This window comes from Oncorhynchus keta, chromosome 3 (assembly GCF_023373465.1).
Source record: "Oncorhynchus keta strain PuntledgeMale-10-30-2019 chromosome 3, Oket_V2, whole genome shotgun sequence".
In the NCBI taxonomy this organism is placed as follows: Eukaryota; Metazoa; Chordata; class Actinopteri; order Salmoniformes; family Salmonidae; genus Oncorhynchus; species Oncorhynchus keta.
This window is the reverse complement of record NC_068423.1, coordinates 10,351,776-10,364,179: the sequence shown is the minus strand read 5'-3', so window position 1 is coordinate 10,364,179 and position 12,404 is coordinate 10,351,776. Positions and strand designations below refer to the sequence as shown.

Below are 12,404 nucleotides of genomic sequence, written 5' to 3'. Positions count from 1 at the left end.
CAGCACTCTCTCTGCCACATTGACCTTTCCGGAGCTTTTGTATTGTGTGACCTAATTAGCTTAGTGCAGCAGCTGCTACAACCCACCATTTCCCAATCATCCAACTCAGCCCCATTATGAATATACCACTAATGCCTCAGATCAAAGAAGGCAACATTAGCACGTGCTGAAGGGTGGCGGCTGATAATTATTTTCGTCCACCGTGGCATATACCAATTGCTCTCGACCTCTTTGAGGTCCGCCAGATAACTCCTATCTACGGATGTGTTAATTGGTCTTTCAGCAGGAAGTCGGCTTATTAAAGCAGTCTGAGGGGCTAGTGTACACACCAGACCAAAGCCTCGGGAAATGAGACGTGCTTTGAGCTGACCTTCAGCTAATGTGCAGTCGAAAGGACAGTCTAGGACTGGATTTGCATACACAGACAGACCGAGTGGAATTAAATGCAGGGAAGAAGGAGGATAAACTAAGCCATTCAGCCATTTGTAGATGTTAATGTTAATGCGAATTGTCATTTTAACATTATATAAAAAGTTGGCATCAGTGGTGTACAGAAAGTTTTATTTTAGCTCGATATTAAACATTTTTATTTATTTGCATGTTAAAGACATTATACATTTGTGCATTTACATAATTCAACTGGCTGGTGAAGACCAGTGTAGGATCAGGACGTAACTGGGGTAAACAGTAGGCTACTCAGTACAGAGCTAAAATCAACACTACACAATGTGATCATAATGCCTACACAACCTAATAACAGTCTGTGACAACTGACTTGACACTTATGACAACTGACATGACACTGTTCTGATGTATAATGTTGTGCGATGTTGAACGAAACTATAAATATTCACCATATTACACAGCAAAACAGTGTATGTCATAAGTGTAAGGCTACACATAAGCAAGTTATGCAAGCATTGGGACCGCCATTTCAAGTGTCTCTAGACTACCCCTGTCATTATCTACATTATTATTGCACAGACAGACAGTGGGACCTAAGGCAGAGCTATTAAGCGTTCTTACAACCAATGGGAGACTGATGCTTCACCCTTTGAGTGATCACAGAAAAGCTGCGCCCAGATTGAGGTCTATGAACCATCGATCTCTGACTACGGTCACCCTTAAATTGTGACATCTGACCAGGGCACTGCAGGACTAGCAGGTAGGTGTTCGAGAGACAATGAAGGACTAATTAAGATGAATTGGACATATTTTGACAATGTAATTAGTACAACAGATGTATTTACATAGCATATGTGATGGAATGAGACCGACTTTGATGAGATAGAGATAGTAGAACAGACTTACTGTATAATACGTAGTGACTTCAGAAAGTATTCATACCCTTTGATTTATTTCACATTTTGCTGTGTTAGAGCCTGAATTCATATAGAATTAAATATTTGTTCCTCTTCTCTCCTGCACAATACCCCATAATGACAAAGTGAAAACATATTTCTAGAAATTCGTGCTAATTTATTGAAAATGAAATACAGAAATGTCTCTTTTAAGTATTCACGCCCCTGAGTCAATACATGTTAGAATCACCTTTGGCTGCAATAACAGAGTCTTTCTGGGTAAGAGCGAAGAGCTTTGCACACCTGGATTGTACAATATTTGCACATTTTTCTTTTTAAATTGTTCCAGCTCTGCGAAGGGGGTTGTTGATCATTGCTGGACAGCCCTTTTCCAATCATGCCATAGATTTTCAAGCCTATTTAAGTCAAAATTGTGACGAGGTCAGGAACATTCAATGTCGTCTTGGTCAGCAACTCCAGTGTATATTTGGCCTTGTGTTTTAGGTTATTGTCCTGCTGAAAGGTGAATTTGTCTCCCAGAGTTTGAACCAGGTTTACCCTAGGATTTTGCCTGTGCTTTGCTATATTCCGTTTATTTTTATCCTAAGAAACTCCCTAGTCCTTGCCGATAATAAGCATACCCATAACATGATGCAGCCACCATAGTGCTTAAAAATATGAAGAGTGGTACTCAGTGATGTGTTGGATTTGCCCCAAACATAACACTTTTTATTCAGGGCATAAAGTTAATTTCTTTGCCACATTTTTAGCAGTCTTACTTTAGTGCCTTATTGCAAACTGGATGCATGTTTTTGAATATGTTTTATTCTGTAAATGCTTCCTTCTATTCAGTCTGCAATTTAGGTTCGTATCAATGCTTCCATTCAAATTAAACTTTGAAACTGTTTTAAGGTCACCATTGGCCTCATGGTGAAATCCCTGAGGAGTTCTTCCGCTCCGGCAACTGAGTTAGGAAGGACCCTTGTATCTTCCAAGTGACTGGGTGTATTGATACACCATCCAAAGTGCAATTAATAAGTCCAGCTTGGTCAAAGGGATATTCAATGTCTGCTTTTAAAAATGTTTACCCATCTACCAATAGTTGCCCTTCTTTGTTAAGCATTGGCAAACCACCGTGGTATTTGTGGTTGAATCAGTGTTTGAAATTCACTGGTTGACAACTGAGGGACCTTACAGATAATTGTATGTGTGGGGTACAGAGATGAGGTAGGCATTCAAAAATCATGTTAAAAACTATTATTGCACACAGAGTGAACCCATGCAAATTATTATGTGACTTTAGTCACATTTTTACTCCTGAACATATTTAGGCTTACCATAACAAAAGATTTGACTACTTACTGTCTCAAAACATATCAGCTTTACATTTTTATTTAATTTGTAAACATTTCTAAAAACATAATTCCAATTTGACATGATGGGGTTTTGTGTGTAGGACAGTGACACAAAATATAAACTTTATCCATTTTAAAATCAGGCTGTAACACAACAACATTTGGATAAAGTTAAGGGGTTGTGAATACTCTCTGAAGGCACTGTATGTATATATATATATACACATGACATGACCAAAAGTATGCGAACACCTGCTCGTTGCACATCTCATTCCAAAATCATGGGCATTAATATGGAGTTGGTCCCTCCTTTGCTGCTATAACAGCCTCCACTCTTCTGGGAAGGCTTTACACTATACGTTGGAACATTGCTGCAGGGACTTGCTTCCCTTTAGCCACAAGAGCATTAGCAAAGTCGGGCACTGATGTTGGGGGATGAGGCCTGGCTCTCAGTCGGTGTTCGTTCCAATTCATCGACAAACCATTTCTGTATGGACCTCATTTTGTGCCCCGAGGCATTGTCATGCTGAAACAGGAAAGGGCCTTTCCCAAACTGTTGCCACAAAGTTGGAAGCACAGAATAGTCTAGAATGTCATTGTATGCTGTAGCATTAACTGTGACCTTAATTGCCTACCGTCTGTAAGCTGTTAGTGTCTTAACGTTAACGTTAGTGCTGTTAGTGTCTTACCGACACTTAACGTTCCCTTCACTGTAACTAAGGGGCCTAGCGCGAACCATGAAAAACAGCCCAAGACCATTATTCCTCCTCCACCAAACTTTACAGTTGGCACTATGCATTGGGGCAGGTAGCGTTCCCCTGTCATCCACCGATCCCCGATTTGTCCATCGGACTGCCAGATGGTGAAGCGTGATTCATCACTCCAGAGAACGCATTTCCACTGCTCCAGAGTCCAATGGTGATGAGCTTTACACCACTCCAGCCGACGCTTGGCAATGAGCATGGTGATCTTAGGCTTGTGTGCGGCTTCTCAGCCATGGAAACCCATTTGTTGCTCCTAGACGTTTACACTTCACAACAACAGCAAATACAGTTGACAAGGTAGCTCTGGCATGACAGAAATTTGACGAACTGACTTGTTGGAAAGGTGGCACCCTATGACGGTTTCATGTTGAAAGTCACTGAGCTCTTCAGTAAGGCCATTGTATTGCCAATGTATAAATATATAAAGTCAGCAAAAAAAGAAACGTCCCTTTTTCAGGAGCCGGTCTTTCAAAGATAATTCGTAAAAATCCAAATAACTTCACAGATTTTCATTGTAAACATTGTTTAAACACTCTTTCCCATGCTTGTTCAATGAACCATAAACAATTTCATGAACATGCACCTGTGGAACGGTCGTTAAGACACTAACAGCTTACAGACGGTAGACAATTAAGGTCACAGTTAGCACAACTTAGGACACCAAAGAGGCATTTCTACTGACTCTGAAAAACACCAAAAGAAAGATGCCCAGGGTCCCTGCTCATCTGCGTGAACGTGCCTTACGCATGCTGCAAGGAGGCATGAGAACTGCAGATGTGGCCAGGGCAATAAATTACAATGTCCGTACTGTGAGACGCCTAAGACAGAGCTACAGGGAGACAGGACAGACAGCTGATCGTCCTCTCAGTGGCAGACCACAACACCTGCACAGGATCGGTACATCCGAACATAACACTTGCAGGACAGGTACTGGATGGCAACAACAACTGCCCGAGTTACACCAGGAACGCACAATCCCTCCATCAGTGCTCAGACTCTCAGCCTATTGCGGACAGAGGCTGGACTGAGGGCTTGTAGGCCTGTTGTAAAGGCAGGTCCCCACCAGACATCACCGGCAACAACGTCACCTGTGGGCACAAACCCACCGTCGCTGGTCCAGACAGGACTGGCAAAAAGTGCTCTTCACTGACGAGTCATGGTTCTCTCTCACCAGGGGTGATGGTCGAATTTGCGTTTATAGTTGAAGGAATGAGCGTTACACCGAGGCCTGTACTCTGGAGCGGGATCGATTTGGAGGTTGGAGGGTCTGTCATGGTCTGGGGCGGCGGTGTGTCACAGCATCATCGGACTGAGCATGTTATCATTGCAGGCAATCTCAAAGCTGTGCGTTACAAGGATGACATCCTCCTTTCTCATGTGGTACCCTTCCTGCAGGCTAATCCTGACATGACCCTCCGGCATGACAATGCCACCAACCATACTGCTCATTCTGTGCGTGATTTCCTGCTAGACAGAAATTTTAAATGTTCTGCCATGGCCAGCGAACAGCCTGGATCTCAATCCCAATGAGCACATCTGGGACCTGTTGATCGGAGGATGTCGACTAGGGCCAATCCCCCCCAGAAATGTCTGGGAACTTGCAGGTGCCTTGGTGGAAGAGTGGGGTAACATCTCACAGCAAGAACTGGCAGTCTGGTGCAGTCCATGAGGAGATGCACTGCAGTACTTAATGCATATGGTGGCCACACCAGATACTGACTTACTTTTGATTTTGACCCCTCCTTTTTCAGGAACACATTATTCCATTTCTGTCAGTCACATGTCTTTGGAACTAGTTCAATTTATGTCTCAGTTGTTGAATCATGTTAAGTTCTTGCAAATATTTAAACGTTAAGTTTGCAAAAAAAAGAACGCAATTGACAGTGAGAGGACGTTTCTTTTTTTGCTGAATATATATATAAATATATATATATTTTCAGTTGAAGTCGGAAGTTTACATACACTTAGGTTGGAGTCATTAGTAGTTTTTCAACCACTCCACAAATTTCTTATCAACAAACTGTAGTTCTGGCAAGTCGGTTAGGACATCTACTTTGTGCATGATACAAGTAATTTTCCAACAATTGTTTACAAACAGATTATTTCACTTACAATTCACTGTGTCACAATTCCAGTGGGTCAGAAGTTTACATGCACTAAGTTGACTGTGCTTTTAAACAGCTTGGAAAATTCCAGATAACTGTTTGGCCATAATAACCATTGTTATGTTTGGAAGAAAAGGTGCGAGGCTTGCAAGCCAAAGAACACCATCCCAACGGTGAATCACGATGTGCTTTGTTGCAGGAGGGACTGGTGCACTTCACAAAATAGATGGCGGAAAAGGAGGGAAAATTATGTGAATATATTGAAGCATCTCAAGACATCAGTCAGGAAGTTAAAGATTGGTCGCAATTGGTTCTTCCAAATGGACAATGACCCCAAGCATACTTCCAAAGCTGTGGCAAAATGGCTTAAGGACAACAAAGTCAAGGTGTTGGAGAGGCCATCACAAAGCCCGAAGGATACCCGAAAAGTTTGACCCAATTTAAACAATGTAAAGGCAATGCTACCAAATACTAATTGAGTGTATGTAAACTTCTGACCCACTGGGAATGTGATGAAAGTAACAAAAGCTGAAATAAATCATTCTCTCTCTTATTATTCTGACATATCACAATCTTAAAATAAAGTGGTGATCCTAACTGACCTAAGACAGGGAATTTTTACAAGGATTAAATGTCAGGAATTGTGAAAAACTTTGAAATGTTGAAATGTATGCTATGGCTTTTCTACAATGCAGAATAATAGTGAAGACATCAAAACGATGAAATAACACATATAGAATCTTGTAGTAACCAAAAAACTGTTAAACAAATGAAAATATATTTTATTATTTGTGATTCTTCAAAGTAGCCACACTTTTCCTTGATGACAGCTTCGCACACTCTTGGCATTCTCTCAACCAGCTTCATGAGGTAGTCACCTGGAATGCATTTCAATTATAGGTATGCCTTGTTAAAAGTCCATTTGTGGAATTTTTTTCCTTCTTATTGCATTTGAGCCAATCAGTTGTGTTGTGACAAAGTATGGGTTGGTATACAGAAGATAGCCCTATTTGGTAAAAGACCAAGTCCATATTATGGCAAGAACAGTTCAAATAAGCAAAGAGAAACAACACGCCATTATTACTTTAAGACATGAAGGTCAGTCAATACGGAACATTTCAAGAACTTTTAAAGTTTCTTCAAGTGCAGTGCAAAAACCATCAAGCGCTATGATGAAACTGTCTCTCACGAGGACCACCACAGGAAAGGAAGACCCAGAGTTCCCTCTGCTGCAAAGGATAAGTTCATTACCAGCCTCAGAAATTGCAGTACAGATCAATGCTTCACAAGTAACAGACATCTCAACATCAACTGTTCAGAGGAGACTGCGTGAATCAGGCTTTCATGGTCAAATTGCTGCAAAGAAACCACTACTAAAGCACACCAATAAGAAGAAGAGACTTCCTGCCAAGAAACACGAGCAATGCACATCAGACCGGTGGAAATTTGTTCTTTGGTCTAATGAGTCCAAATTTGAGATTTTTGGTTCCAACCGCCATGTCTTTGTGAGAGTATGTGAACGGATGATCGCCACATGGTTCCCACAGTGAAGCATGAGGAGCTGTGATGGTGTCGGGGTGCTTTGCTGGTGACACTGAATTCTAAATAAATCACAGACAAGGCACACTTAACCAGCATGGCTACCACAGCATTCTGCAGCAATACGCCATCCCATCTGGCTTGCGCTTCGTGGGACTATCATTTGTTTTTCAAAGGGACAATGACCCAACACACCTCCTGTGTAAGGGCTATTTGACCAAGAAGGAGAGTGATGGAGTGCTGCATCAGATTACCTGGCCTCTACGATCACCCAACCTCAACCCAATTGAGCTGGTTTGGGATGAGTTGGACCGAAGAGTGAAGGAAAAGCAGGTCACAAGTGCTCAGCATATGTTGGAACTCCTTTAAGACTGTTGGAAAAGCATTCCAGGTGAAGCTGGTTGAGAGACTGCCAAGAGTGTGCAAAGCTGTCATCAAGGCAAAGGTTGGCTACTTTGAAGAATCTAAACACTTTTTCAAATGTAACACTTTCTTGGTTACTACATGATTCCATATGTGCTATTTCATAGTTTTGATGTCTTCACTATTATTCTACAATGTAGAAAATAGTATAAATAAAGAAAAACCCTTGAATGAGCAGGTGTGTCCAAACTATACATACATACATACATACATACATACATACATACATACATACATACATACATACATACATACATACATACATACATACATACATACATACATACATACATACATACATACATACATACATACATACATACATACATACATACATACATACATACATACATACATACATACATACATACATACATACATACATACATATGTCCTTCTGTAGCTCAGTTGGTAGAGCATGGCGCTTGTAACGCCAGGGTAGTGGGTTCGATTCCCGGGACCACCCATAAGTAGAATGTATGCACACATGACTGTAAGTCGCCTTGGATAAAAGCGTCTGCTAAATGGCATATATATATAACATACATACATACATACATGTGAAGACGGAAATTGTCATGAGAACTCATGGCTAGCAGGGTGGTGTTGTTATTCATACTAGGGAGGTGTTGTTGCAGAACAACCAGACAAGTCAATTATGTTTGATGTTTTGGGAGTGGACAGGAGCTGAGAAACTAACCAGAAAAACACTGACTGTCACTATAGCAACAGGGATGATGGTCTGTCATCATTGAAAGGAAGGGAAGGGAAGGGTGAGACTCACTAACAAACAAACATATACACACACAAACACACACCTGTAAGACATGACAGTAGCGGCAGCTTAGCAGATAAATAGAGATGAATGCTCGATAAAGCAGCATACAGAGTGCTTTTTAGATGCTTATCGAGCACATGTGGACGTGTGAAGCTTACACGGAACCCAAACCGGCTGCGTGCGTGCTCCATCCTCCATCCCCCTTCCCCCCTCACACCAGACTTGCAGCGCGATCTGCGTAACAAATAGAACTGACTTCTATTTTAGCCCTTGGCAGCGCAGATGCTTGTTGGCGCACGCGAGCAGTTGTGGGTGCAATGTTTGAATAATATAGATTTCAAAATTTATTTTGCAACACTTTGTGCACGCGAACGCGAGCGGTGTAGTCGGGGTATTACTCCTCAGCCTGTAGTGTCCCCACTTGCGCCAGCAAATAGCTAGCTTTTTGCGTGGCGCTGACGGGTAAGACGCTCCAGGAGAGCGGTCACGTGTGCAGAGGTCCTGGGTTTAAGGAGGAAGTTGTGCTCACTAAGCAAGCAGCGTGACGTCCTTTGCACTTATGTAACTCATTTTCTTTTTTTCCCCCGTGAGATGAGACTCTCGCCATGCAACGGCCTCTATTGATCATCAGCCCACAGCATACCAAATGGGAGAGAGAGATCATCCCACCAGACAACACAACATGGCTCAGAGACTCATTCGCAGGAGAAAGACAGGCAGATGAGAGGGACGAATGAGTGAGCGAGAGAGAAAGGAGAAAAAGGTGAAGGACAGAGAGTAGGAAAATTGGGTGGCTGGGGATTTGTGGAGCCTGGAGTGAACATGGGATCTTTGAACACTTGTGTTGGAATTGCTTTGGTAATGTTATGCAGTATGTATGTGTGCAGTAATACAGAAAAGCAGTAATTCAGTAAAGTACTTGATTGAATTGAGTTGTGAGTAAGGCGAAGGGGACTATTGATGGTCAAGATGTGCTCAAGTCATGATGGGGTCACGGTGTTCAGAATGTGCTCGGGGAGAGACATTACCAGTGTTAAACAGTACTATTCCAATGGGCCCTGGTCCGATCCCTCCCACACTCTAAAGGCTGCTACTGTCCACCAAATATCGTCCCGGGTTTCTGCACCATGATTCACCACTATACAGAGCATTATCTTTTTATAGCTTTCCTATACTGTACATACTTTGCCATATTCCTTTGCTACATACAGTGCATTGCTCTAAAAAGAACATAAAATCCTGTAACCCCTCCCAGTAGTAAAACTAAATTAGTAAAGCTACATGGTTGAACTACCTGACGATGATACAGTGTACCACTTCACATATGAAATATTTACAGTATAAAGTCAATTTTTCCTTTTAACATTTCTCCCCCATTACGAAGAGCGTGTGATTTAGTTGTTCAAACACACACATATACACCCATATACATACACACCCACAGTCCCACACACAAATAGCGGGTATAAAATAAGCAATCGCTGGACTCTATTCTATAACAGCTTCCAAGCATTTGAATGTCAATATAATAAATAATTTATTTTCACACCTGAAGATACCTGTGCCTGTATGAACCAATGAGCACACTGTTACTGTATGAAATGTGTCCTAATAAGGAAGTCATTGTGAGACAGGAGGTGACCCACTAAGATGTCCTGAGATAATGGGGGAATCTCATTTGGATTTGCTCAACTTCTGTGTCCTCTCTCCTGCGTCCTCCCTCTCTCGCTTACTATATATGAAACAAGACTCTTTCTCCACTCGCGCAATATTAGGCAAATTATGTTTACAAGGGTGGAATCATAGAGATATATGTTATATATCCATGGGTGGAATCCCCAAAATAAATGTTTGAAGTGATTAAAAACGAATTTAGATAGTTGTGCAAGACATTTTATAGATAAAAGGATAAGTAGCATATCGTTTTTAAATGTTTGCATGCTTTTCACCTTCAAGAAAACAACAGCTGATTCAAAGGGGCAGGTATTAAAATACTTCGGCGCTTGCCACCACGAGGATACTCCTGTGCTTCCTCTGCAGAAGTAGGTAATCGAGGAGGTGAGCAGGCTCCTTCGTTCGCCTACTAACGAATTGACACTCTCCTCCACCACTCGAACACTTATCGGTTTTCGGATCATGGAGAGAAGAGACGGAGGAGTCGAGGAGAGGACAAACTTTTACCCAAATTAGAATCTCCCGATGTCTGACAGCAAGGTCCTATCTCAGTCCAGACAGTCTAGATGAGCAATGTCCTGTCGTCATAGTAACTGCTCCATTGGAGAGTCACTTTCACATATTTTCTTCTTTTGAAAAACGATCCTTCTCCCCTATTGTCCATAGCCATTTTCACACTTTAGAAATGTTCAGAAAATCTGTGAGATCCCATTGGTTCAGCGATATGTCAGCTAGAAGATCAGTTTTCCCTATTGGATTACTGGCCCTCAGATCAGCTAGTTTTCTAAAGAAAGTCACCTGACCAGCTAACGTTTCGGCCTCCCCAGGTTAAATGTATTCATTGAGAGAGAGAAGTGGAGGAAGAAAGACAAAAAATTGAGAAAGGAGGGAGAAAGGAGAGAATAGATGTGACATCAGAGCATTGCGTGTTTTTACCAAACTCCTTGTTTAGAAATGGCTAGCGTTGTTTCTTTCGTTAGCATCATTAGCAGTCTTACTGTGTGGGCTCAGAAGCAAAATGGCTGAACAGCAGAACGAGTTGCTGTGAGAAACGGTGACAGTCAGTGGACTCTTGAATGTTGCTTCTCCAACTCTTAGGTCACAAATCAAAATGACAAACGCATGCTCTAGTGATGACTCGTCCTATAGTACGCTGTTGTGAGTGATGACACCAATTTCTGTGGCACAGTCAGGATTTTGACATTGGGGTTCTTCTCGGCAGCGTTGTAATATGTCATCGTTTCACTCCAGTCTCAATGGCAGTCGCTATTACTTTGCACAGCTTCCGATCGCTGTGGCAACAGCCACAAACACTGCTGCTCATCCCCTCATTCTCAGACACAGATCTCTATGGCAGTAGCCATCACCATCTGGCTCTTGGTCTTCTCCCGGCCCGGAGAAGAGTGGTGCTGGCCAGGAGACTCCTCCTGAGGGGAATGGGTGTCAGAGAGGACACTCCTCTTCAGGGGCGCTGGGCGCAGGAGTGAGGTCGTCCCAGGGGGGGTGGAAGGCTCTGGGTGTCTGTGGGAGCGTGATGAGGAGGAAGACGAAGAGGAGTTGGAGGTACAGCTTGCGGAGCATACGCCAGACGAACTGGACCTCTCGCCTCTCTTGGCCCGGCAGGAGGCGCGGCGTCGGAGCTCGCTGACCAGTTCGTACTTGACAAAGCAGAAGACGTCCTTCACGCCGCAGCGCTTCTCTGGCTCGGCGGCGAGCAACCGCTGGAACATGCGTAGGGCGTCATCAGTGAAGCGGCGCCACTGGGACGGGTAGGCCGCCGTTGGGCACCCTGCTCGCTGCCAGCGGCGGAATTCCTCGTAGAAGGCATCGGCGGGCAGCGCTGCCTCCCAAGGGAAGTTACCCGTCAGCATGCAGAAGACGAGCACACCGAAGGCCCACACGTCTAGACTGGTGGTCACCAGGAAGCCTTCGGCACGACTGGCGCGGCACACCTCTGGCGCCGTGTACGGGATGGTGCCACTCACGCGCTTCACGCGACAGCCCACGCGCCGTGTCATGCCGAAGTCAGCCAGCTTGATGCGTCTGCACTCGCGGTCGAAGAGGAGCACGTTCTCGGGCTTGACGTCACGGTGCACAAGATTCTTGCTGTGCATGAAGTCCAGGGCCAGACCCAGCTGCTGCATACAGCGCTTCACCATCTCCTCCGGAAGACCAACCTACAGGGAGGAGGATAGGAAAGGAGGAAGGAGGGAAGAAAGAGAAAGGGGTGAACAGATTTGTTTTAGTGTACAGTGGAGGGGAGGAAAACCAAGTGCAATAAATTAAATGAGATAGAAACAGAATAGAGGTGTAGAGGGAGTAAAGTGGGACCAAATAGGTTTTGTTAAGCATTATATTTGCACTCATATTTAACAACCTAGAGTAAGAACCTTTGAGTCAAAGGTAGCCCTCCACTGAAAAGCACTGGAATTAAATGAGAGCCTTACAGTGCACACTAAAGGAGC

At 43.4% G+C, this 12,404-nt stretch overlaps 1 protein-coding gene across 1 annotated transcript in view; it reads right to left on the bottom strand.

The window, feature by feature from the left end:
* Nucleotides 1–2,677: 2,677 nt before the first annotated feature.
* The window catches only part of sbk1 (SH3 domain binding kinase 1), a 32,495-nt gene continuing 22,768 nt past the window's right edge, over nt 2,678–12,404 (bottom strand). Inside the window, exon 4 of the mRNA XM_035748265.2 lies at nt 2,678–12,116. Within this exon, the coding sequence (XP_035604158.1) occupies nt 11,274–12,116 (843 nt within the window). The 3' untranslated portion in view covers nt 2,678–11,273. The remainder of the gene's footprint in view (nt 12,117–12,404) is intronic.